The 23,106-nt window shown below is 36.2% G+C and overlaps 1 protein-coding gene across 1 annotated transcript in view; it reads left to right on the forward strand.

Moving 5' to 3' along the window:
- Nucleotides 1–23,106, forward strand: part of ERP44 (endoplasmic reticulum protein 44) — a 48,504-nt gene that overhangs the window by 19,069 nt on the left and 6,329 nt on the right. Inside the window, exons 3-8 of the mRNA XM_014938486.1 lie at nt 1,465–1,504; nt 4,413–4,528; nt 14,096–14,280; nt 14,756–14,871; nt 19,338–19,395; nt 20,361–20,477. Coding sequence (XP_014793972.1) covers nt 1,465–1,504; nt 4,413–4,528; nt 14,096–14,280; nt 14,756–14,871; nt 19,338–19,395; nt 20,361–20,477 — 632 coding nt within the window. The remainder of the gene's footprint in view (nt 1–1,464; nt 1,505–4,412; nt 4,529–14,095; nt 14,281–14,755; nt 14,872–19,337; nt 19,396–20,360; nt 20,478–23,106) is intronic.

The raw sequence follows: 23,106 nt of genomic DNA on the forward strand, positions 1-23,106 counted from the left end.
AAGGAGACTCATAAGTTAAATACATGTGTATTCTTGTCTGAAGCCTTTTTGTCTGAAAAGTATGGAATTTGCCTGTATCTGGTTTCCTTCACAGGGAAAAAATTATTACATCATTTCAATATATTAAAAAAAATAATCTATGTATTCTTTTATGTAAGTCTGTACTAGAATCTGCTTACTGTTGCAGGATTGCTTTGTGTAGTTAAATGTATCATTAGGTGATCTCTTTGTAAATACCTTTTATACAGTGGAAAATATAGAATGCTTTTGTAAAATGTTACTCATAAAAGGGAATATGTGCCAAGTAAATACTTGTAAAATTTAGCCCATTATTTTCAACAAATACTTTATGCCTTGGAGGTAACCCTGAGTTTGTCTGTGGTTGTTAATTTTCTGTTTGCCACTTGCATTTCTTGCTGATAATGAAAATCTTAAAGCCATAATTTTAATCAAAACTGTAGTTTTTCCCAGTCTTCTCCAGAGTCGTCTTTTCCAGCATCTTGTCTTTTTCAGGCTTCCATCATCTTAATCTTCACTTGTAACTCCTTTGTAACTTTGTCAATAGTGCAAATTCATCTAGCAACGTTTCTGCTTTGTAAAGCTGTAGCTGATATTCTATAGTTCCAGTATTTATTTCAAGGTTTCTGGGTTGGGATTTTTTTTGTTTGTTTGTTTGGTTTTTTTCAATATCTAGGCCACTAGTACTAATAAAAATCAATTTACAACATGATTGTTATATTGTGTAAAGACTGCAATTTATTTTTGGGCAGATTTGTCCTTTTAGTTTTGACATATTTTCTGCTTTTTTGGTATGTGAAAAATAGTGTATAACAGCATTATTTCACTCCCTTATCATACATATCCCTATAGTACTGCATTTTTTTCAAGTGTTCCTTAGCATTTTTCTTTTTTGGGGACTGAAGGTATCAAAACTTTTTGCCTTAGTATCTAGCTTCTTCACAAATAAGGCAGGTGAGGACTGACCAGAGCAAGCTGCACAGGCAGGCTGCATGTTCTAACCTAAATAGTTGACATTTCAGATTTCAACTGTTTTTTAACGCTTAGGAATAATCTAGATAATGGTTAAAAGATACAATAGAGTACAACTCCTGGCTTTGAGTGCCTTAATTTTAAATCCAGAATTTTTGTTTTGTGTGTCACTTATTTACTTCTTTTGTGTCTTAATACCTTAAGTATTGACATTTTTAATGTCTAATATATCAATAAAGTCAATAAAATACTTGACTGACGGCCTCTTTCATCACTTTCCCATTTGATATAGATTATATTTCAGATAAGATTTATCCTAGCAGTTTTCTAGCAATCCGACTAAGCGGTATGCTGAATCATCTAGAAATTTTTGCTTTTATAGTTTTTGGGAATATATATTATTACGGATAATATTTTACTAAGCAGTCTGCCTTGCAATGTGACATTGGGTTTTTTCTTTTTCTTTCTTCCCAGACAATGCAGATGTTGCTTTAGTTAATTTTTATGCTGATTGGTAAGTTATATACTTTTTTTTTCCTATATTTAAACTTTTGTCTTTTGAAAATTGTCATGTTTGGCTTAGTTTTCTACTTGAAAATACAGTGGTATGTTGCTTTCAAACTGTTCTTTCCTGGTTTTTTTATGTCCTGATTACTTCCCTTTCTGCTGTTCTGTCGTCTTTTGTTTCATTCAGAGCTCCTATCAGAGGAAAAAGGCTTCTATAGTAGTGTGGAATAAGGTGCCATGTAATTGTTTTTTAATTATTTTTTTTTTCCTCTTAGCAAGACTTAGCCCCTTAGGATAGGATATTCCAAAATACTCCATTTTCCCATTTTCTTCTATGTTAATACCATGCATGTATGCTGGAAAGAAAAAGACTTGAAATTACACTAAAAATCAAATCCTTCTCTAATCTAGAAGACCTTCCAAGTGGAGAACTAGAGAAATTATAATTGAGGGATGAAATCTGAGGAACTGGAAAAGAAAAGAATTTGGGGGTGAGACTGGTTAGACATTGTGAAGGACATACTCAGAGGGACCTGTTTACTTGAAACTATGGTGCTTTTTTTTTTAAAAAAAAATTGCATATAAAATCATCATTACAATTAATTTAAACACCCTTTTTTTGTGTGTAAGAAGTAATTTTAAATGTTCTGTTCTGTTAATATCTTGAAAAGAATCTTTAACAAGGAAGAAACCAGAAAAGTATTCAGAGAAAATAAAATTTTACATGCAAACTAATGCAGAAAATTAGATTAGAAAAATAAGTAATTTTTTATCTTCATTGATTAAAGTAATCCTGGATGTAAATACCTTTTTAATGTAAACCAGTATATAAACTGAAGCACTGCACTTTAAATATTCCTCTCCCTGCTGTTTTGCTTTGTGAGCATAAAACATTGGCCTTCAGAATCAAAGGTTGTGTGGGTGATTAGACTTCTGATTTCTTTCACCTCGTTCACATCCCGTTATATAGCTAAGTCTGTAGGTCTGTATGGCCTAGAAATAGCAAATGCACAGAGCTTTGCATGAAAAGTTTACAATTTGTCTTTAGCCTGCCACTAGCTGAATGAATTATCAGTAATTTTAATTGTTTTTGAAAGTGATTTTGAAAAATTTGTACCTAGTCTTTACATATAGAATGACGTTCTCAGTAAAGATGCTTATAATGCCTTAATTTAAACTTCGCAAAAAGATAGGTATTACACGAATCTAAATAAGTTTAATAACTTTTGTATATACTTGTCATTTTATAGACAATTTTTATGTTCAATTAGTTTGCGTCTGTTCATTTGCTACCACAGACTAAATTGATACAAGGCACATTTAAACCCACAGAGTTTCTTTAGAGAGATTGCATTCATTTACAAAGCTATTTGTCTGAAATGTCTTTCTTTATAATGAATGGTACAACTAAGTAATTGTTAAGTCAGGAACTTGGTCTAATCTCTTACCTGTTCTGCATAGAATTATGCTATAAAGGCTGCCTTTTAAAATAAGTAAATAAATGAAACTGAAGATGGTTATTTTTAGTTCGTGATCTGCAGATACCTGGACTGCTTCAAAAGGTTTTATTAAAAATAACCAAGGAAAGTAAATGTAATAGAGGGAAAATGCCAATATTTTAAAACTTGACAGAATGAGATAACAAGCATCCTGTTTCAGGACCTTATTAACAAAACTCTTTCTGCAAATCCCCACTGTTATTGAATCCTCTCTGGAATAGGTTTGCTTTGAATGTAAAGATTTGCATATGTTTGCAAGTCAATTCACATTATAGTAGGCCATAATTTTAAAATTTTACAACCTTTATTATGATCATTACGCGTAGGCATTCAGTAATAACCCCTCAAGGTAGCGAGCGTACTGCCAGCCAGTGATGTAACGTGACCTTTGAATGAGAATAGATCAGTTTTGCTGATGCAGAGAGGGTAGAGAAGATTGAGGGACAAGGAAGCTGTATGTAACACACGTATGCTTCACAGATGCGTAGCGTACACACGTTGCCCAGAATCAGGTTTCTTTCAGAAAGTGGCCTTAAGCCCTGTTTGTATTTTGGGAGCAAAACCTGCCGCTTGACTGGAGCGTTTGCTGTTGTAGGCATAAGAGCGTCTCCAGGTGATTACTGCTAAGTTTAAGTAGGGCTTCAGTGCGGGCTGTTTTATTGCAAGTCTATTCCATAAGGTCTCATTCTGACAACTTCTACAGTGCTGTTATATGTCTTCAATTTAAAATTCTACCATGTGTTTAAAAGAACAGAATATAAAATAATTTTATTGACGTATTAATAATGGGCTTGCGCACTAATGATACCCTAAACTCCCCAAAGGCACCAAAAGCATCTTTACAATCCTACAGCCTTTTCCATGGGCACACATGACTGGAAGAAGGGACCCATGGGATTCTCTTTGTTCATAGTGCTGTAGTAGCAGTCCTAAGCAATAATATAAGCAATATTATAACTTGTATTGTTGATCCTTATGAAGTTCTCTGATATTTCTTGAAGGTGTTAGTTGCTGAATAATTGAATCTAAGTAACTTATTTTATTATATTCTTTACAATACTTGCCTGGGGATAATTCAGGTACAAAAAATGAAGACCAGACTTTCTGAATAGAATATATTTCCTGGAGGCTTATAATTGATTAATGGTGTTTCTTAAGCAGATAAAGCAAGGGGCACATCTTGAACTATGTATTCTTTTGGAATGTTTTTTTTTTCCCTATTTGAATTATTCAAGTTACTTTTGAACCTATTGGTATCCAGATACTGGGATGATTACAAGTAGATGTTCTATTCCTGTAGATTTTCTTTTTTTCTTCTTCTTCTTTTTCCTTCAAAGATTGACATATTCCCTGAGTCATCAATTAAAATATTTCAAATTAATATTTTGAAGTTTTGATTTTACGTTCTATCCACAGGTGCCGCTTCAGCCAAATGCTGCATCCCATTTTTGAGGAAGCTTCTAATGTAATTAAGGAAGAATATCCAGATAAGAATCAAGTGGTGTTTGCTAGAGTAGACTGTGATCAGCATTGTAAGTAAATCCTGATTTAGGTTTTTCTGTGCTATCCTGCCAGTAAGTTACTCGTTATATTGAAGAATATACTAGACAGCAATATAAAGTGTAGTTGGTCCTGCCCCATCATTTAGCCCAGAGTTGCTTCTATACATCAGTGAACCTGTTCTTCCAAATTTGTCAGGGCAGTCTCCAGTGTTGCTTTCTCATTGCATCTATAAACATGAACTATATCCATTCAGCCTGTCTTATTTAATGGGGGGAGAAGAGCTGAGATTATAAATTGAATGGGTTTATTGAGGGATCAGAGTAGCAGTACATCTACAAATGGTGCAGATCTTCACAGCCAAGAAAAGAAAGGTCTAACCTGCCATTGTCAGCATCAAAACGATGTTCTGCTCCCATCTTGGTTCTTACTTGCAGATTTAAAAGTCAGTAAGTCCAGTCGGGCATCTTCCACTGACACCATCGTGTGCTCTATTTTGCGTGCATGCAGGTAGTTGCCTGACAGTAAGAACACCCCTTGTGATCTTGAAAGAGAACTCAAACATTAAAAAAAATAAAAAATTTAAGGGAGCAAACAGTATCAACTCAGTTTCTGAAATGTAAGAGAAGCTGATTCTTCAAACTGTTGGGAATGGCCAGGGGTATTCTGTTTTGTCCCTTCCCGAAGATCAGTAAGCCCAGTTCATAACCACGGGAAACTTAAATGCCTCTGGGATGAATCACCGAGATGTCAGACGCCCTTTACAGCTGTAGCTGGAAAAGGTGTGAAAGTATTCACCTAGCATGTGTGAGCAGCTTTGAAACATTCACCTGCCTTCCTACATTGCAGTGGTAGGGACATGTTGGGGAACTGTTACAAAAGTTTAAGCGTATGGGTTCTTGAAGAGCAGCTACACTAGACCCTCCTCTGAGCAGATCTCTTCTAATGCATTGAATACAGTGAGAATGGTGCACTTGTGTAACTGCCTGTAGCAGTTCCAGAGCAGCAGCAGAATGGAGAAGTGTGGCTACTTTTAATGTGCTTCATAAGATATGCTTTAGTCTCCTTGACTTACAATAGAATTTTTTTTCTTTCTTGTTATAATGTTGTCTCTGTTAGGTGAATGTTTTCCTACCTCCTTCCTGAACAGGCCTTTCTAGAATCATAGATTTTGGGGGGGGCTGTGGTGGGTTTTTGTTTTTGGGGGTGGTGGATTTTATTGGTTCGGTGGTTTTTTTTGGGCCTGGTATACCTTCCCAGAGCTCAAATACTTAACTACATTTTCAGCTTCTTTCTTTTTCACACTTGGTGTTCTTATCTGCTTCCGATCATATATCTGTATCTGTCTATATGGTGTGTACTCGGGAGATCTTGACCAAAAGCATAGCGTTAACTATTCAAATTTGCCATCCCTAAAAGTCAATTTTCAAGTAAGGCAATGAAATCCTTTGGAGGAGTATATTGAAGGCAAAGCCTGATATGCAGTCTTTGCTAATGTTTTCTTATTGAGTTTTTTGTCTGTCTTTGTTCTGAGATCTACTGCAGGATCTACCCAAGTAAACTATCCTTGATCTGTGATTGTAGAAAATAAATGTGTGCAGCTGTAGCACACATTCTGACGGGTTTTGTATCAGCTAATTAAACCAGTCACTCTACATACTTGAAATTACTTCTGCATATACTTTTGTATATATTCTGTCACTTTCATTGGCTAAGAAAACTCTGCCTTCTTTTCCCTTGCCTCTCATCCCCCCAGTACTTGAAACACTTTAGGAGCTTGTTGCTTGATCTTCTCATATGCTCACTTAATTGAACTCGTCAGAGCTTGTTACAGAGAGCTGAGGCCTGGATGGCAGGGGACATGCTACAGCAGAGATTATCTGCCTTCCCCTGGGAGTAGGTCTAGTGAGCTAAATAGTCTGAGGCAGCCAAGTGTTTTGGTCGTTCTTCTTATTACTGGAATACTACGAGTTTTCTGTATTTACTCTTTGTGTCCTTAATTTAAGAAGTAGATGAGCATGACTTCTGCTGCAGAAGTTGTAAAAAGTCAGAATTAAAAATAAAATCCTATAATGACAGACCAGGTATCTTTCCCAATTTGCATTATCGTTTTGAATCAAATAGCAAAGCTATGTATGTCAATGCCATTCCTGGTTTCTAGTGTTTATTTACTCAGTTGTAAGCAATGTTACGTTTCCTGGCACATGGCTATTGGGTATGTCCTAAAGTTTCAAGTGTTTTAACTTTGGTATTAACATATGTAAATAGCAGTTTTTCAGCAAGAGGGTGGATGCTACTATATTATCCAGCTTGGGCCTGCTGTAGTAGTTTACTAAATATTAGAGTAAAGATTGTTATTACCTTTTTTCCCTGTTTTACCTTTATATTTTTGTATGTGTTTACATATTTTAGCAATACTAGAAGGTTTATGCCAATATTTTGGGGTTTGCTATCCCTGCAGTTTTCATACCACTAGCAGTTCACTATTAGGATGATGCTCTAGAGGTGGTGGATTATTTGCATTACAAATGATCTGTTTCTTTTTGAAGCCAAGACTCTGTAGGGAATCCAAATAGCTGATTTCAGGCCACTCAAAAACAGCTTTCAGAATGGTCAGCCAGGCATAGATACTTTCCATTTAATGCACTATTATTGAAGCACACTGCAGGGCCCAACAGCTCACACCAGCTTCTGAGGGTAAAGCAAATTAAAGAGAATTATTGATGCACTGCCAAATGTTTGATGCTTAATGACAAAACCATCATTCTGTCTGCTCTTATAGCCAATATAAAGATGTTTTTCTGGAAAGTGATAGGCCCCAATGTCATTAAATACAAAATCTAAATATTAACACTATACTAAGCAGCTGCATTTGTTGTATTTTACATCAGTTTATAATCTTGTGGAAGATAATTATAACTGAAATGTGTAAGTTAAGTCATCAGGCTGTTTTTAAGCTGGTGTGGAACTAAAGGTAAAATTGTTGAAGCAGGTAGTTGAAACAGGTACTCTTTCAATTTCCAAAACCTCATCCTTTTATAATTTATAAATATCTAAGTTCTACTACACCCTTTGCTGTTAAATTCTTTGGTGGTTTTGGTGTGTTTGATTTAGTAATTCACTTACCTTAAAAATTAGGCATCTCTATTCTAAGTGTAATACCTAGTAAAAGTGACCTCCCATATAAAATCATAGAAGATCTTTCTGCATATATATTATTGGAAGGTGGTTTTTTTGGTGGGTTCCTTTTTTGTTTGCTTGTGGGTTTTTGTGGGGTTTTTTTATCCTTTGTATTTAATAGCAATGTTAGAAACTTACTTGGTAACATGGATTTCCTATGTTTCTGTTCTCTGTGAGTGAATATTGCAATATAGAACTCGTGTTTCTGGAGGAGAGTTTGTATTTTGAACAATTTCTATGAAATCAATATTATAACTACAGAGTTCTTATAAATTAAAATATATATTGGGGTTTTAATTCTACTGCACCATTATTTCGTTTAGTTTCTGAGTTAAAAAATAAAAAATAATAGCTGGTTTGCATAAACCTTTGTGTTTCCAAACAGGAAACAACTTCTCTCTGGTAGGGTGTTGATAGGGAGGTGCTTTGCTAGACAGATTGTTTAGGGAACTCTTGTTCTTTCTTTCAAAACATCCGTGAGTGATGCTCTCATACAGTAAGTACAGTGAGCTGCTGATCTCTCTGGGTCTGGCCATTCTGGTAACGTGTGCTAATGGTAATCTTTAGAGAGTTACTTAGATTGTATTGCTGCTGTGCCTTTGGTAAGCAAAATAACTCAGTACAGTAACAAACTTGGAGGTTCATAATGAACTATAAATGAAACTGTAATCAAGGATGAGGATTTAATGTCATTCCTAACACTTTGCCTGGAAAAAAATGCTGGTCTGAAAGAGTTATCTTTGGATAAAATAAAAAGTGGAAGGGATTTGGAGAGGTTGTTGATGGCTCTCCTCAGGAGAGCCATTTTGTTAGCCTGTCAGAAAAGGTTATGGGATACCTACTGATGAGTCCCTGCTAAGAGGAGGCATGGCTGTTGTGAATGCTCCTTTGCAGCAGAAGGTGGTCTAGATTGGCTGTTTCCCTGCTTCTTAGTAGCTGAGTTTGATGTAGAACATTGATTGATGTTCTTGTACCTGTTTTGGTTGAGCATACAAGTCACCAGTATCGCAATCACTGGGCGTAGGATGCCTGGTTTAGATAGTCTCCTCATGTCCTTCCTAATTCTGCTTCCTATTAATATTCCTAGGTATTTATTTGTGTGCCAGTATCATGAGAGGAGTAATTTAACTGGGGAGAATTAGTGCTGTATTATGAAATACCTAACAGTAAGTAGTGCTGCACGTAGGAAAGTACAAAAAGGCCTTTTAAGTGAACTCAACTTGAGAGAGAGCGCGTGGACTTAAATGAAAGGTACCTATCAAAGACAGATTTCATTTCTTATCTGGAATGTGCCCTGGCAGGTAGCCTGTGGGACTTCAAAAGATGTGATTGATCCCAAGTGAGCAAGTGGAATACTCATTTGGTAGTCCCAGCTTCAAATATACAGCTGAAGGAATTTGTTACCTTTGAGATGGAAGGTATTGCACAACTGTGAGGAAGGGTTAAGGTGATTTGGAACAAAAAAAGGATTACTATTAGAACCTGTAATTTCGAGATAGCTCTATATATAAATTATATATATATATATATATATGCGAATCCTATAAACATCTTGTAAAAATAAAATTAGAAAATGTGGTAGCTTGGGTTTATGCTAGCTCTTCCTCAGACAACATGAAGATCTTCCTTAGAACAAGGGGCACTACGAGTATTTTCAGAAATTATTTTTATGTGGAGTTTGAGTTTTGGAACTTTGATTTTTCTTCCAGATTATTTTTCAGGCTGTTGTAGTCCTCTGTTTGGAATGTGAAATGCCTCAGGTGGTGCCTTATGAGATGTGCATTTAGGATAAATATCAATATTGTTCAAATCCTAGTGGAAACATTTTTCAAGAGCCAGTCCTGTAGACTTAAAATCTAAATATTTGCTTGGTGGCAAGACCCTAGAAGACTAAGACAGTGGACTGGGTTAATGGTGGGGTGGTACCCTGACACTTGTAAATATTGCTGGTCCTTCAGTGGGAAGGACCTTCTTAACTACATTGTGAGTGGGAGCCTGCTTTGATATAGCGTGTTTTGATGCAGTCGTTATTTGTCACTTATTTGTCATTGTACATTCAATTTAGTGACATGGACATGAGATTTGCAGTGATGTGATTGGATGTACGAGCCATAGACTCTGGACAGTGTTTTGAGGTGTTAACCTAGAGCAATGAAGTCTGAAGCCATCTGGGAATCAAGTCACAGGTTGCGTGTTTACTTGAAGCTGTAGTTTAGGTAATGTGTATATAGGCCATGTGGAATGCCTGACACCCTCAAAAAATAGGTTTTGGTATTCCTTTGAATAGAGGAACAAATGATGCTTGGACAACAGAGAAGTGGCTAACAATGTAAGAGATATGGTAAAGATATGGATCACAAATGATAGCTGATAAAGAATGTTTTGTTGGAGAAGTGTGCTCAGTAGACATTGGGGGGGACTGTCTTACAGGACCGGAGTGTAAATGTCAGGCTCCATGTAAAAGTCTCTTTCAAAACAACAACAAAAGCTGCTGTCTCATCCCAATTGTAAGAGGCAGCTTTGTTTTCTTTTCAGTAGTTCAGGAGAAGTATCAATACAGCCTGTCTGTGAAGAGAACAGAGTGACTGTGAAGACTTTCATTCCACACAGTCTAAGAGGAATACTAGAAAATAGTCTGGGCAGTTTAGAAATGGTTGGATGCCAACAGGTATTTGTGCAAAACAGGGAGGAGAGAATCATCTCTTTTCAACAGTTATTTCTCTGCTTGAAAGTTCTGATTTGTAGAAGATGAGAAGGTGATAAAGTATGTCAGTAGCTTCCTATTATAACTAGTGTGAAACTGTTGGGGTGACATAGAACACTAGGCTTGTGATTTAATGATTAATTGGGCAAAATACAAACTCAAGGTTTGTACTTCTTGGGTACCTTAGTACCCAAAGAAACTGTAAAGTTGTAGCTGGGGGACTTTTTTTTTTTTCTTTAGGTATGTTGCCTTTATCTGTTTCAAATACCTCTTTTCATCAGAAGATGGGCTGTGAGACTGGAAATATTTTTAAATTTAATTTATGATTTACTATAACTAATGCGATCTATGAATGAGTTCAAACAATATTCCATGTATTTGCATTGTGTATTTCCAATTTTAAAAGGAATATAATTTTGTAGTTGCTCTGCTTATGCTAACTCCACCTGTATCAAATGCCAGGGCTTAATGAAGCATTTAAGGTTTACTCTATTTGACTTTTGAATGAATTCAAACAATTTTTCATGTACTTGCATTTTATATTTTGTAAAAAGATGGTTTTCAAATACTTACTTGTGTAGGACTGTCATCTCTCTGTGTTAGTTCAAATACCAGTATTCATGGAATCTCAATGTAATTTGTAAAGAGCATGCAAGTTCTGACTTATGAAATAATGTTTGAATTCAGTCTTGACAGCGGGCATCTTATTACCATTAATTTTTTTTACACAACTTCAGTACTTGATGAGGATTCACATTCCTAGGGACTGAATTATAATTTCAGAGAACCTTCAAGACTCCCTGAATGCCCATTCTGCAACCTGTGCATCCTCCTATAACTGTGGAAATAACCCAAAGGAAAAAGTCCATGTTGTGAGACAAAAAAGTGTAATTTTGGTGTTCTCTTGCCATGGAGTTCTATAACAATAACAGTCTTTAATCTCTATGTGTTTCTGTGAAACCTTGGAATGTAGTGCTCCTTGTCTCTTATCAGACCCTGGTCAAGTTTTGGTAGACTGCTGTACCATCGGACCAAAGGTCCTTCTGTCAGCAGAAGGGCAGCAAATGCCTGGTTGCTGATGTTGTTTGTCTTCTGCTGAGCAAATATAAAGTGATTCCTCCCCTGTGATACTTGCCAACTTCTTGCAGGCAGCTCTTAGGTACTTTAAATAAAAAAATGCTGGAATGTAAAGGAAGAAAAAACTATCCATCTAATGCTTGTTAACATTGAATATATTTGCATCTTCCCTTGAGAAATTTGTATTAATTTGAAATAAAAGTACTCTGAATTGAGGACATAAAATGTCTTACCCTTAATTTTAACTGTAATTAGTGCATTAAATATCCCAGAAGATTTTCTTAGGAAACAGTAAAGTCCTCTCTTGGTCAAAATTTATATTTTGTGATATTTTAATAGTGATGCAAAGCTTGTTAGGAACTGGGCTTAGCTCGTCATGCTTTTAAGCATACTGGTTTGGGGGATGTTAACATTTTTATGGAGTAGGTATGTTTCTTATTCCTTTGCTGTGTATGTTTTTTCAGTCAGTTGGGGAATGACTTATTTCCAGTTGTGCAGGGTTTTAATTTTGGTTTGCAACTGAGGTGTGCATGTTAGCTGCCCGTTTTCAGCAGTTTGCTCATGACAGCTGCCTCTAAATAATAGTTTTCACACGACTCCTGTCTCTATTCTCTTTCTTAAAGAGTAAGTGTAAGATAGAAGGCAGACCTGCTTTGCAGTAAATATGTAATTGAGAAGAAAGGACAGTCTTCTCAGAAAGGATTAGTTTTTATGTCATTCAGTACTGTGCCTGATACACTGATGGACCCTCATTTGATTGCCTTCCTGCTGTGGGCCAGTCCAGGTCACCTGAAGTGTACCCTTTGACTTCTAAGGAGTTGGTGAAGAGTAACAGGACGTGCAATCAGACCATGTACCTTCCTCTCTGTTGACTGGATGGAACTTTCCTCTGTCTCCAAAGGAGAAATTGGTCCATTGAAGTTCACTGTCTCACCCTTTCCTTGAGAGAGAAGGGGAAGTGGGGTGGGTTTGGTTGACTGGTATGAGTCACCTCAAAGGATTAAGCAGCTCTGGAAAGTGGGCAGATTGCTCCTATTTAGGGATTTAGTTGGATTTAAGTACAAACAGAATTGAGATTTAGGTAAACTGCATCCCACCCTGTAATAAAGAACACTCAGTTTTCACAGGGGCTGTGAGACTTTTTTAGTTGTCTTTAGATATATTTCCCGGGGAAGAGTGAACAGGAGGGCATAATTAAAGCAAAAGGAAAGTGCTTGTGGAAATCTACTTAGCATACATGCTTTGTTCCTATTGTTTGTTTTTAGTCTTGTTTTCCTGAGAATCCATAGTGTATCTGGTTACCTTGTTTCTCCAGTTCTTCCTCATAAAAACTCCTTGAAAGTTGTGGCTGAACTTCAACCACATCTGAAAGAGGGAAGAATATTCAAAGCTATTAACTACTTACAAAATTTGATTAAAGTGGTTGCTGGATACTGGAGATGCACAAAACCAATTTCTGCACTGTAGGAAAGGTCGCTGTAAAAACTCAGGGCTGATGGGTCCTGCTCAGTGTGCCCTGAACCACTTGCTGGTGACGTATAAGTTTCCCCATCAATGCGTAGCTGGGAACCAGCTGTGACACCTATTGCAACTTTCTGTGTCCCAGTGATTAACCAAAGTGGAAGAGGGACAAAGGGGCACTTAAAGTACTCTGGTGGGGCATAGGGAGGAACCAGATTATTGCTTTAGTAGCGGTTGAAGATAAGGAGCACAAGATGCGCATTCATAGAAAACTGGGCTTTGTTGATTCTGCTCAGCTTTCTTTTTTGCTCTTCTAATTTTTCTGTAAATTTATTCTTATTCTTTTACGTTTGTAACTCTCATGAATAAATAACATATAGTTAAATAGCTGACCTGTAATATAAAGGTGAAAATAGCTAGTGCTCTTATGCTAGATTAATGCAAATACACATTACTTTGTTGTATGAAGCTCTGTGCAGTCCAAGTCTAGAAGAAAGTTGGGCTTCATGTATAAGATATACATGAAGAAATGTCTGGAAGGGAATGCTGACACTGGTTGACCAAAGAAGTGTTTGCCTTAATTTAGATAATGGAAATGTTGTGTTCCTTCAAAACCTGACCAGCTTAGAACTGTAACAGCAGTCTTCTGGCCTTCATAGGATTCAAGAAATATTTTGCACAGGGCTCGTGTTCTCTAAAAATTAAGACTTGACAGTTATATTTCCAGCACTGTAATTTTGATAAAAATCCTAGTTTAAAGTAAAATAGGGAATGATGTATTTTATTAAAGTTTTCTCATGTGGATTAATTAACTGAGATTTGGCAAGCTTTTAAAATTCTCATGTTCTTGTTATGCTCTTAAATTGGCTTCCCCAGTTATTGGTAGGAAATGTACTAAATGAGTATAGCTGACCAAGTCAGATCTTTACTTACCCCAGATTTTGGTCATGACTTTATGAAGATCAGTATACATGAGAAATATTGTAGCTGCTACCCATTCTCGCTCCTGTGGTGGTGTTTGGGTTTTGGTTTTTTTTAGTTTGTTCTTGTCTAAAGATGTAGAACTACTGGTTCAGAGATTCCATTTACATGCACACACATACATGTATAAGATAGCATGTTCGGTGTATTTCTGTATTTGTAGGGTTTTGGTTATATCTTCTTAATTTCTTTTTAGCGGATATAGCACAGAGATACAGGATAAGCAAATATCCAACTCTGAAGCTCTTCCGGAATGGAATGATGATGAAGAGAGAATACAGGGGCCAGAGATCTGTGACAGCAATAGCAGATTATATCAGGCAGCAGAAGAGTAACCCTATTCGGGAGGTCCAGGATTTGGAAGAAATCAGTTCTCTTGATGTAAGTCTTTCAATTTTGTTCCTTCTAAATATATATATATTTTGATGTTGAACAAGTGAAACGTAATGTGTTTGAAGTACATATTTACTTTTTTCCATGCAGAAATTTTGTGAGCATTTGTTTTATTTTTTAACTGAGTAGAAAACTGGATCATTTCCAGTATTACAAATTATTACATTATAATCCCTTTTAACTGCATTCATTTTATTACAGCAACTTCACTACCAAATTACTTACTTTACCTGTAATCATTTGAAAAGAATCGTATGTTAGATTTGATAAGATACTTCTAATATTCCTCACTGGAAAAATATCCACAAGGTTGCTTCTCAATATTGAAAAGGCAGAAAAGAAATAACTTTGGCACTGTTATTGATTGTTGAATGAACAACACCTCTGTATTTAATATACTTAGGGAGTAATGATAGTTTTTGATAGCTTTAGGTAAGTTCTAATTTAACCTTTGTTTTTACAGCGCAGCAGAAGAAATATTGTTGGATACTTTGAGCAAAAGGACTCTGACAATTACAGAACCTTTGAAAGAGTAGCGAATATTTTGCATGATGATTGTGTATTCCTGTCTGCCTTTGGGTAAGTTCTGAAATTTGTTGATTGCATGGCTTCATTATTGAAATTATTTTAATGAGTTGTACATAATTTAATTGAATGGACTTCTTTGATACTTTCAGTGTGGCATAACTGAAGAGACTAGACCTTAACAGATAAAAACACCATGAGAAGGACAGGAGGAAGGGGGAGAGAACTCCTCCTACCCTTAATGTTTCAGATGTCTCCTTGCTATATAGATTTAAAGCAATATTTAAAAATATTAAAAGATCTTCACTGAAGGAAGAAGAATAAATTGGGAGTGATTCTTTTTTTAAGTAGCATAATAAAATGCAATTATAGATTCCTTCTGCAGTGTTTAATGTCCTAGCACTAACCAGTTTAAAGTGATTGGGCATTAATGTGAATGCAGTGGTTTGCAGTCTACCCATAGTTGCAAGATCAGGACTTTGCATGGGTTATACTTGCTTTTCTATCTCATACAGTTACCCTGAGGGGTTTTTGAATTGGATGTAGTGAAGGATAGCGGAGAAACTGAGAGGATGTACCAGGGTAGAAAATGTTTCATTTGTGTGAACAAAATTTGTTGGCAGTCAGTAATGCCTCTTCCAACATGTCTCCAAAAAGAAGTTCGGGGGTGGGGGAGAGTATTTGTGATGTGCAGGAGTACCTGTGACGTTCCTTTCCTTCAGTTCCCAATTAGGTATCCTATGACCGTGTAAGCAGCCTTGGCCATGAGAGAATAATCAAATCTTGTAAATCTGTGATCTGTAGATCTGTCAGTCTTATCTCCAAAGAATGGCCATTATCTCAAATGTTTTCTGACGAGTGCATCCATGCTTGTTCTTAGGGCAGCCAGTCTGAGCTATTAGAATTTAAAATTATTCTTCACCCCACCATATGACTTTTCATTCTTTTCAGGAATGCCTTTAAAATAATCATTAAAAGATAGCAATACTGTTGTTTGAGTCTGTTCTTCTTTGGTTTGCTATTTGTCAACTTTGTATTATGAGAAATAGTCTCCCACCGCTCAGTGTTAGAATCTGGTTGTTGGATTCCATTCTTGAAGTAGTTGCTGTGGGGTTTCTATTTTTATTTTTTTCTTTTTTATTTAGATATAAGCAATAAGCAAACATAATGGAACAGATCAGAGATTGATTATTTGTAACCTGCCCATGTAACTACAGATTGCACAGCAGGCATGTATCTTCTGCAGACTCCCATTCCCTTTCCAGCTTAGAGCTGTTAATGTTTTAAAGTGCAGCCTTCCAGTCAGCAACCTTTGAAATTAAATGTTTTCATCTCTGAGTGGCTGTGGCTCTCAAGCTTCCTAAAAAATTACATGTTAAAAGACTTCTGAGGGAGATACTGGCTATCTAACAGTGTTTTCTATTCAGATTATATATAGCAAAATGTTTCATGAGGAGCTGGCACTGATCGGTTGAACTCTTCTGACTGAGCATCCTAACAGCCCCTGGGAAGGATTTTTGGTTTTGCTATGGACAGAGTTCAACGGGTATATATGGTAACATGAGTTGTCATGTTCAAACCTGTAGTAAGCCAAAATAAACTCCAAACAATCAATTTGACAGGAAAAAAAGTAATTACTTTGCTAACAGAAATGTTCCCTGCTATGCCAAAATTATTCTGGCTTTAGGTAGTTCTAATAGTTTATTTTAAAACTACATTAATGGTACTTAGTTGCAGATGATCTTGATGCTTAAAACTATTATTGAATCAACTGATTCTTACAGTTAAGAGGTAAACACAGAGCAAGAGTAAGGAGTGAAGACTTGTAAGCAGAAGGAGATAGGAGGGATACTGGTCAAGAGATATTAGAGGTAGATTTTAGAAGTAAAACTAGAGAGGGATAAATCTGAAATGTTTGTAGACATGAACAAGAATGGCTTTGTGCCATTGAGCCATAGCATAGGAAGCCAAATGCGGAAAACAAACAAACAGCCAAAAAATACTTTTCTTAAAAGGCTATGATGAACTGTAGGTAACTTATGTAAAAGAGTGACCAATCTAGGAACTGTTCTAATTTTATGTTAGCAAGCAAATGGCAGGGGAGGGAGTTGTGTGGTTCTAAGAGGTTCACCTTCTACATTACTGCTTCAAGAAGAGACAAAATGCAAACTAAAGTGTTTCCATTTTGGTAGCTGTTTTAAAAAGGTGTATCTTCAGGCATTTGGGGGTTTCACATCATGCCCCCACTAGGACTTATCTGAAACAAGTAAGTCACAACTGCAGCTACTGAAGTGGAAGAACACAGAAGACGACCTTTTGGGTTCCACCACAGACTTACCCTAGAGCATATATTTCATTATAGATTATTATCAGTTTACCAAGCAGTGATTGGCAGGTGGCTTCTATGTCTTCACTTTCTTCTTATTCAGTAAAGGATTGTCTGGGGTGCGAGTGGTTTACCTCAGTGGTGATGGTCACAAGCCTAATTTCACATTATGGGAGCAGTCATCATGTCTGGAATACAAAAATGCATTTTAAAATACACATCTCTAAACTGCTGCAAATACTGATAGGTGTAACGTACTATGCAAGACATTTTTGTATGTGATTAGAAAAGGATAATTGGATCAAATTAAAAAAAAATAACACATGGGAACTTTGAGTTAAGCCTTTTGATGTCTTTTTTTCTTTTCTGGCCCTTGAAATTGTTCAGACCCCTGTAAGATTTATCTCACCTTGTGGTGAGGTAAACTGAGATATTTTTATTTCTCTTTTTTTTTTTTTTTTCCTGCTGCAAAGGCATGATATTCCACCTTAAAGGGCAACCTTTCCCACTCCCGAAAGCTTATTTGATCAAACTAATGAAGTTTGCAATAAGGAATTTGTGTTGAAAGGTAGCTGAAAGTGCAGGCTGACCATAAGAGTAACTCTTCAGGACATTGTTTTGCAGTGTATTTCCTTCCTTGGCATATTTGTCTGCTCTCAAATGGCTGTCTCATTTTTAAAGGGGTCTCTCAGAGACTTTTGCTTACAGCTCCAGCCTAGCATGGGTAGGTGAGCATAAGCCAACAATGTGGGAACAATTCAGGGTGGTTGTTTATGGTCACAAGCCTAATTTCACATTATGGGAGCAGTCATCATGTCTGGAATACAAAAATGCATTTTAAAATACACATCTCTAAACTGCTGCAAATACTGATAGGTGTAACGTACTATGCAAGACATTTTTGTATGTGATTAGAAAAGGATAATTGGATCAAATTAAAAAAAAATAACACATGGGAACTTTGAGTTAAGCCTTTTGATGTCTTTTTTTCTTTTCTGGCCCTTGAAATTGTTCAGACCCCTGTAAGATTTATCTCACCTTGTGGTGAGGTAAACTGAGATATTTTTATTTCTCTTTTTTTTTTTTTTTTCCTCCTCCTTACATCTCTTAATCAGTCTTCACCAATCTCTTCCACAGAAGAGATCCTATAATTGGAGAAGGTGGAACACTTAGCTAACGTTTCCCAGAGGCTGACATGCTTCCTTTTTAGCCTATGCTAAAAGGAAAAGAAGTAGGTAGTTCATTTTACTCTTCTGTGGCATATGCAGCCAATCAGTTCTGTCTTGCCAGTGTGAGTTATGGTGGAAAAGCAAGGAATGGGAAAGAAGAGAGGAGGCCTCTTTTGATGTCTGGAGGTGGTGGAAGGTTTTACTTTTGTTGAGAACTTTCTCTCCTTATTTTTTTCTGTCTCCTGTGTTGGATGCATAGCTGTCCCCATTTGTTTGAATAAGGGGTGATAATTTTGAGGGTACAAGCTAGTAGCGTTCAGGGTGCTCTGTTGTGACTGGGATTATGGAACCACAGAATATTTGAGAGGTAAGGGAGGAACTTACTAAGGTGCCACAGTAAGCTGAGTGACAAGAGGAACTCCATGTGTTTTCCATCTACTCACACACCATATGACAGTGGTCAGAAACTGCATGCTGTGTCTTGTGCTCTCTAGATATCTTCTGAGGGTAAAATGGACCGTATGGGCTTATTTGCTGTCCATCTTCTCATTGCCTGTGTCGGTGGAGCACCTCAGAGATATTCTTTATCAGGGTAGATAAGATGTGAACCTTTACTGTAAACAATGGAACAGGAAGAGTAATCCACCTTTCTCTTCTTTCCTTCCTTAAGAATAGGTATTTATATATTTTTATAATTTCATTATTAATTCATTAACATTTTTCTCTGATGGTCTCTTATCCAAAATTGTTCCAGCATTCACCATGTGCACTTTGATGCCTTTAGTCCACACTTCTAATCTTAAGGATATGTATTTGCTGACTCCCTTAATGCCCCCTCGTTTAGCCAGGTCAAGTTTCTGTGGAGTCACTTCACAGTTTACTTTAAAGATCAAGGATTTTAATTCTCTATTTCTGAAGGGAAAAAAAAAAAAGAAGAAAGGATAGCAAATTAAAACATGATTTTTGGTATCTCCGTTATTTTATTTGTCTGTACCAAGACATGCTTACTGGTTGGTTTGTTGTAGGGCTGTTTCAAAACCAGAGAGATTTAGCGGAGACAATGTAATCTACAAGCCACCAGGGGTAAGTGTAACTAAGTATTTTATTCTGCTTATTGTCATTATATGTGAATATGAACTAATGGAGATTGTATTGAGGTCATTCAGAATGTTACTGCATCTCAAATCTTAATTTTATTTCATCACTAAATAGTTTGAGAAATAGGGTAGTAGGAACTAGTGTTTCCAAGTCAGTGAAAAAGATCTCAGTATCATTTGTTGTCAGTTAAGTGCACAAAATCTAAATCTGTCATTTTAAATCTCAATGTCCAGAAATGTTGTTTTTTCTTAGAAACACAGTCAACTCATCATGTGTGGAGGGAGTTTCAAGCCTGAAAATGGAATTTATTAGGTTACCTAATTTATATGGCATTTCTGAATTAAGGCATCGTTAATCATGGCCACAGCTTGTGAAGTCATGCTTCACATCATGTGAACCAAAATTGTGATTATATTAAAAGATGGCAACGCTGAATTCTGAGTTAAAACTACTAGCAAATAAAGGAAAACTATTATATATTCATATCTCTTTGGCAAAGCAAATGTAAAATACCAGTTTCAAGTCCTGTAGGGCATTGGGAGGGATTTTTGATGAGTCTTTGTGACTATCAGCATGAAGCTTAATATCTGCATCTAGTTTATATCTAAATGAGGTTTTTAGGTATGGAGATAATATTTCTCAACCTGACTGAAGTCTAAATAGCCTTTATTTGAAGCATCACTAATTTGGAAACAAAGTATCTTTTCAAGTCTTCTTAAGTTGTCTTAAAAAGTGGAGTTGACCGCATAAATGATCATATATGATATTTCTTTTCCTGTTGTACTTCTGTAACATAGTTAAAACATGCATGTACAAGGGTTGAATATTGGTACACAATCTGCGTTCAATATTTATATGGATATCGTTACTTTTATGTTGGGTAGGTAATCTTTGTAGGTAGTAATGTCATTTTTAGTTTTTCTCAACTAGTATATTTTTCTTTTCAACAGGAAAATGCTCCAGATATGGTGTATTTAGGCTCGCTAACCAATTTTGATTTGATTTATGCATGGACACAAGATAAATGTGTACCACTAGTTCGAGAAATTACATTTGAAAATGGGGAGGTAAGAGTTTTTTCTAGCATTCTACTTTTGGGGTGTCTTCCTGAAAACCAAAATGTCTCTTTCAAGGTGTTAAACCCATGGCAAAGAATTTTCTGCATGCTTTGCTTTTGACAGAAAATAGCTGTCAGGTAACGTCTTTTCTTTTGAAGCTTTTTGGTTAGACTTGAAGTTTGCTGAAGGCAGATTTGTAGTAGTTTCACACACTACCAAAGAAAGAGGTTGTAATCAGGCATATAGATCACTTAAGAAGCGTCTGGTGATTTGCAGACTGTGAACTCTTGGACGCTAAGAATCTCTGCGTGTAAGAGTGTGTGTGTCTGTAAGTATGTGTAGGTGTGTAATACCTTGGATAGGTTGTATTATTCAACTAAAGTAAGTACATATTATTTATACAGTTGTTATAACTAAATCTTGATTTAAGATCCAGACATAAATGGTATCTGAGTGCTTTTTGCATCTTTTATGACCTTGAAAAAACGTTTCTAGTCAGGGTAGAAAATACCCATGTCAGCATGTCCATGACAGTTTGAAAGAGTGAAATAATTGTGAACTATCCTTTAGTTCTAATCAGCTTTTAAAATTTAATGTTAAAGTTTCTGGTAGAAAAATGCTACTGTATTAACCACTTCCAAAGCATTATCTAATAAATAAATAAGCACATTAGATGGTGGCTGACTGTCTATGGAACTGGCAGTCTTCTGGGAATTGTAATAAAAACCATGTGATATTTTTTTGTCAGTCAGTGTTTAAGCACTGGTACCTCCTTAATCTTTTTAGCTTCACGTGCTTTTTCCCTTGGGTTTCTTCTTTTAGCTGTAATTCGTAGGATGGAATTCGGGGGTTTGCTTTTAAACAGCTCTTTTCTTCTCATTATCCTTATTTTATTTCAATGCTTTTCTGTTTTCTTTTAACTTACTCCTATTTCATCTAATTCCATCTCCATATTATTATTTTTTTTGGTAAAATAACCAACAGGAAAAAAAATCTTTAGAAAATTAGCATGTTTGTAGTAGGTGTTTTCTCTCATGTTCTTTCTTAATGTTTCTGTTCTTAATGTTTTCATTACCTGACAAGCATCATGGGCTGGCTAGCCATTGTGACTTTAGACTACACATAGAACCATAGTAACTGGACTCCAAAGCAAGGTCTTCTGCTTGAGAAGATGTTTGAGAGAGAGTCCCTGTACTTGATGAGAACAGGCTGTTGGGATCAGTCATATCATTCAGAAGAAATCACTATTTAACCTGTAACCAGTCTGTTTAGTTTTATGTTGTATGAATACAATGAGTTGCGTGATCTAACAAAGCAGCTGAAGTGTTAAGTGTTTGAAAGGGTAAAAAGTTTCTCAAAGGCACACAGAAGTAACATGGGAAGCTCAGATCTAATGAAATTTTCCCAGTTTTTATATTTTCAGTGCCAAACAAGACAGTAGCTTTTGACTGAACCGTCCAAAGCAAATGAAATAGCTTGCTGCATCCTGATCAGTAAGATGTACTATGAAAGCTGGCATAGAAAAGCAGACAAAGGAAGGTACTCTATGGAAACTACTTAGGGCCAATATTAGCAAGACTTTCAAGCCAGTTGTCCTAACAACATTTTTGGAGATCATGTGAATACGACTCTTCTGTTTGGTGGCAGAACGAACGAGTGCAATCTTTTTCAAAAACCATAGATTTTGTTCTGATGCAGGCTAGAATTGAAGAAATAGCAGCAATTGCTCGTGCACCAGATGTGCAAGTTGAAAGATAGGCGAGACCATAAGCATAAATTAGTATTTCTTCACTTGGGCTTTAGCAAGTTGAGCTGATGTTCAAAGGTGCCTAAAAATCATTTTGAAGCAAGCAAATGATAGTTGTTCATGTTTCAGGTTTTGAGTAAAAGAAAAATTCTGCATAAATTATTCAAGGAGTTCCTACGTTTATCTGTCCCTGGACAGAGATCTTTAAAAGGCACGTGGGCTACAGGAACACATTTCTGTGAGGAACTGAAGTGTCTCTGTCCAGCAAAGGTTTTAATTTCTTTGTCAATTTTAGTAATATACTAGACTGTGAATTTCATAAGGGTGTTAGACAGATGACCAGTCAGGACACACTTACTAGCAGAAGAGCACAACTTGATCATTATTGCTATAGCTATGTCATTAGCTTTTGCTTTTTGCTTTTTCTTTGAGGTGTGTTTTTTGTGGTTTGATTTTGGTTGGTTGTGTTTTGTTTAGTTGGCTGGTTTTTTTTAGGATGGTGTTATTTACAGATATCATTCATTGTGTTATGCTAAGACAACACGAACTTATTACCTGAACCAAGCTAGGACTGGGTCTAGGACACACAGTCATCTTTTTATAGTATTTAATACCACGTTCTTCAGGCCTTATTGCTATTTCGATGAAGATGTTTTTACTCGGAATTGGGCTATTTCTTCTGAGCAAGTATTCCAGTTCCGGTGTACCCCTTCCCTAAATGTTGATAATGAAATACCTTCATACCTTATCTGCTGTATATGATGCAGAGGAAGGAAACATATGTAACTGGTATCTTAAATGAAGCGTCAGCAGTTAACATCATTACTCCTGTTCTTTCAACTGTTTTAAAGAAGAGATCTCGCTGAATTTGAAAATTGCTGGAATCATTTA

This window comes from Calidris pugnax, unplaced genomic scaffold (genome assembly GCF_001431845.1).
Source record: "Calidris pugnax isolate Ruff unplaced genomic scaffold, ASM143184v1 scaffold13, whole genome shotgun sequence".
Taxonomy (NCBI): domain Eukaryota; kingdom Metazoa; phylum Chordata; class Aves; order Charadriiformes; family Scolopacidae; genus Calidris; species Calidris pugnax.